Genomic DNA, 3,890 nt, shown 5'->3' with positions numbered 1-3,890 from the left:
TTTATCAGACCAGAGAATCTTGTTTCTCATGGTCAGAGTCCTTTAGGTGCCTTTTGGCAAACTCCAAGCGGGCTGTCATGTGCCTTTTACTAAGTAGTTGCTTCCGTCTGGCCACTCTACAATAAAGGACTGACTGGTGGAGTGCTGCAGAGATGGTTGTCCTGCTGGAAGGTTCTCCCATTTCCACAGAGGAACTCTAGAGCACTGTCAGAGTGACCATCGGGTTCTTGGCCACCTCCCTGACCAAGGCCCTTCTCCCCCGATTGCTCAGTTTAGCCGGGCGGCCAGCTCTAGGAATAGTCTTGGTGGTTCCAAACTTCTTCCATTTAAGAATGATGGAGGCCAGTGTGTTCTTGGGGACCTTCAATGCTGCAGAAATATTTTGGTACCCTTCCCCAGATCTGTGCCTCGAAACAATCCTGTCTCGGAGCTCTACGGTCAATTCCATCAACCTCATGGCTTAGTTTTTGCTCTGACATGCACTGTCAACTGTGGGACCTTTTTATATAGAAAGGTGTGTGCCTATCCAAATCATGTCCAATCAATTGGATTTACCACAGGTGGATTCCAGTTGTAGAAACATCTCAAGGATGATAAATGGGAACAGGATGCACCAGAACTCAATTGAGTCTCATAGCAAAGGGTCTGAATAATTATGTAAATAAGGATTTAATTTTTATTTATTTATTTTTAAACATTTGCAAACATTTCAAAAAGCCTGTTTTTAGCTCTGTCATTATGGGGTATTGTGTGTAGATTTGAGGATTTGTAAAAAATAATAAAATAAATAAAGATCCATTTTAGAATAAGGCTGTAACATAACAATGTGGAAAAAGAGAAGAGGTCTGAATACTTTTCGAATGCACTGTATGTCACCCGGTACAGCCAGAAGAGGACTGGCCACCCCTCAGACTGGTTCCTCTCTAGGTTGCTTCCTAGTGTTCCTGCGTTCTGGGGAGTTTCTTAGCCACTGTGCTTATATGCATTGCTTGCTTATTGGTGTTTTAAGATGGAGTTCTGTATAAGCACTTTGTGTCAACTGCTAATGTAAAAAGTGCATCAAATGTATTTGTTTGACATGTACAATGAATGTACAAAACATTAGGAACACCTTCCAAATGTTGAGTTGCCCTCGGCGTGAATTTGTTGGGGCATGGAATCTACAAGGCGTGGAAAGCTTTCCACAGGGATGATGGCGCATGTTGACTCCAATGCTTCCCAGTTGTTTCAAGTTGGCTAAATGTCCTTTGGGTGGTGGACCATTCTTCACACACACAGGAAACTGTTGCGCATGGATTAACCCAGAAGCATTGCATTTATTAACACAAACCGGTGCGCCTGGCACCTACCATACCCCGTTAAAAGGCACTTCAATATTTTGTCTTGCCCATTCACCCTCTGAATGGCACACGTACACAATCCATGTCACAATTGTATCAAGCCGTAAAAATCCTTTAATTTGTTTCTTCATCTACGCTGATTGAAGTGGATTTAACAAGTGACATCAATAAGGGATCACAGCTTTAACATGGTCAGTCTGTCATGGAAAGAGCAGGTGTTCATAATGTTTTGACTCTCAGTGTGTATCACACCAACTGATTGGTTTTTCTGTTGTTCACACAGGAGACCATGTTGAGACATTCTCTTCATCCAGAGAGCAACAGCAGGAAGATCACAGAGCTAAGAGGTCTCACCACTGCCCACATTGTGAGGAGATTTTCCCAATTCTATCAAAGCTAAAAATACACCTAAAAATACACACAGAAGAAAATCTGTATTCCTGCACTGACTGTGGGAAGAGTTTCACAACATCAAGGGCTCTGACAGTTCATCAGAGAGTACACACAGGAGAGAAGCCTTACTCCTGCTCTGACTGTGGGGAGAGTTTCTCCCAACAGAGCAACTTAAAAAAACACCAACGTATACATACAGGAGAGAAGCCTTACTCTTGCTCGGCCTGTGGGAGGAATTTCTCTCAACAGAGCAACTTCAAAAAACACCAACGTATACACACAGGAGAGAAGCCTTACTCCTGCTCTGACTGTGGAAAAGGCTTCACAACATCATCTGAGCTAACAGTTCATCAGAGAACACACACAGGAGAGAAGCCTTACTTCTGCTCTGACTGTGGAAAGAGTTTCTCCCGATTGGATACCTTAAAAGTACATGAACGTGTACATACAGGAGAGAAGCCATACTCCTGCTCTGACTGTGGAAAATGCTTCACAACATCATCTGAGCTAACAGTTCATCAGAGAACACACACAGGAGAGAAGCCTTACTTCTGCTCTGACTGTGGAAAAAGTTTCTCCCAATTGGAGAAGTTAAAATGTCACCAGCAAATACATACAGACCAAAAGTCTTACTTCTGCTCCGACTGTGGGAAGAGTTTCACCCGATTGGATACCTTAAAATGTCACCAGCGTATACATACAGGAGAGAAGCCTTACTTCTGCTCTGATTGTGGGAAGAGTTTCACCCGATTGGATACCTTAAAATGTCACCAGCGTATACATACAGGAGAGAAGCCTTTCTCCTGCTCTGATTGTGGGAATAGTTTTTCTGATCCGAGCAGCTTAACAACACACCAGCGTATACATACAGGAGAGAAGCCTCATCAGTTCTCTCAGACAAGCTAAGATTAAAGTCACCATCACTTCCTTCTCATCTCATAAATTAAGTGGTAACAGTGAATTTGATAACATTTAAGAAAGAGTAAACAACTATTGGGATCCTACTGTTTCTCACTGTAAGAGAATTGTGCAGTGGAAAGGGAGTGTTGTAGAATGTTAGCTTCTCGTTAATTTACTGATCAGTGTGCACCTTGTCAGTTTAAAAAATATATATTTGATTTATTTTTTAGCTTTTACTCTGAAGATATTGAGAGTACCTTGAATTTGCCCTTAGGGTTGAATGCCCTCTGAGGCTTCTCACATTGTAACAATGGAGTCTGATGGCTGACTGGGTGGTACTGCATCCCTCTGCAGTTTTCTGTGGGAATGAGCTAGTAGACAACATGTATCAGATAGAGATGGTGTGATGATCAGTGTAGATTCAACATGTATCAGATAGAGATGGTGTGATCAGTTTTCTGTGGGAATGAGTTAGGAGACACAACATGTAGATAGATAGAGATGGAGATGGTGTGATCAGATAGAGATGGTGTGATCAGTTTTCATCATTAGTTTGTGTGGATTATTTTTTTTACTACTAAGTAACTTTTGTTTAATGATGCACATACTTTGAAATGACTACGTGTTTATTAAATTGTCTTACATTCAATGACAAATAATAAATCTAGTATTTGGTTGACTGCATTGAACTTGATGTGCTAATTAAAAATACATATTATACATGAATTTGTACTGGTCAAACTTATACAGACAATGCAATGTTTTTGTTTAATTGATGTCATTCAAACTAATTTAAATGTCTATGTATCTACTCAATACATGTCACTACACCTCTACATGCCAATTAGCTAGCCGCCAGTATGTTCTACAAAACATACAAATAATGTTTTGCAGTATAAAGGACATGTTTTTCATATTTAAATAGAATAACATTTTATTTTGTCAATGTATAATTATAATGTGTTTTCTATGGTGTCAAAGTCCAGGGACAATATTACTACCACAATTCAAGTATGACCTTTAATATTGGCGAATAGAATCAGAGAGGAAGCTTCCAGAGTGGAAGAGCTGAGAACTCTCCTGTGACGGCCCACATCTACCACAACCTTTCCTATTGTGTTAGTCAGCACCACAGCATTTTAGGCAGCCATTGTTCAAAATGTGTTTATACACACAGTAACAATGGGAGGGGGTGTGGCCTGCACAGGGGAAGACTAGGAGGTTGATCTCTGACTTCTATTTAGAACTGGGATCCTA

General features: G+C 40.8%; 1 protein-coding gene across 1 annotated transcript; it reads left to right on the top strand.

The window, feature by feature from the left end:
• Positions 1–1,568: 1,568 nt before the first annotated feature.
• Positions 1,569–3,359, top strand: LOC120043470 (gastrula zinc finger protein XlCGF17.1-like; the record flags this gene model as incomplete). Its single annotated transcript, XM_038988062.1, has 1 exon — positions 1,569–3,359. A coding segment is annotated over one exon (1,071 nt), but the record flags the coding sequence as incomplete, so codon positions are not given.
• Between the last annotated feature and the right edge of the window lie 531 nt (positions 3,360–3,890).

Source organism: Salvelinus namaycush, unplaced genomic scaffold (genome assembly GCF_016432855.1).
Source record: "Salvelinus namaycush isolate Seneca unplaced genomic scaffold, SaNama_1.0 Scaffold934, whole genome shotgun sequence".
NCBI classification, from domain to species: domain Eukaryota; kingdom Metazoa; phylum Chordata; class Actinopteri; order Salmoniformes; family Salmonidae; genus Salvelinus; species Salvelinus namaycush.
This window is presented reverse-complemented; position numbering and strand designations above follow the sequence as displayed.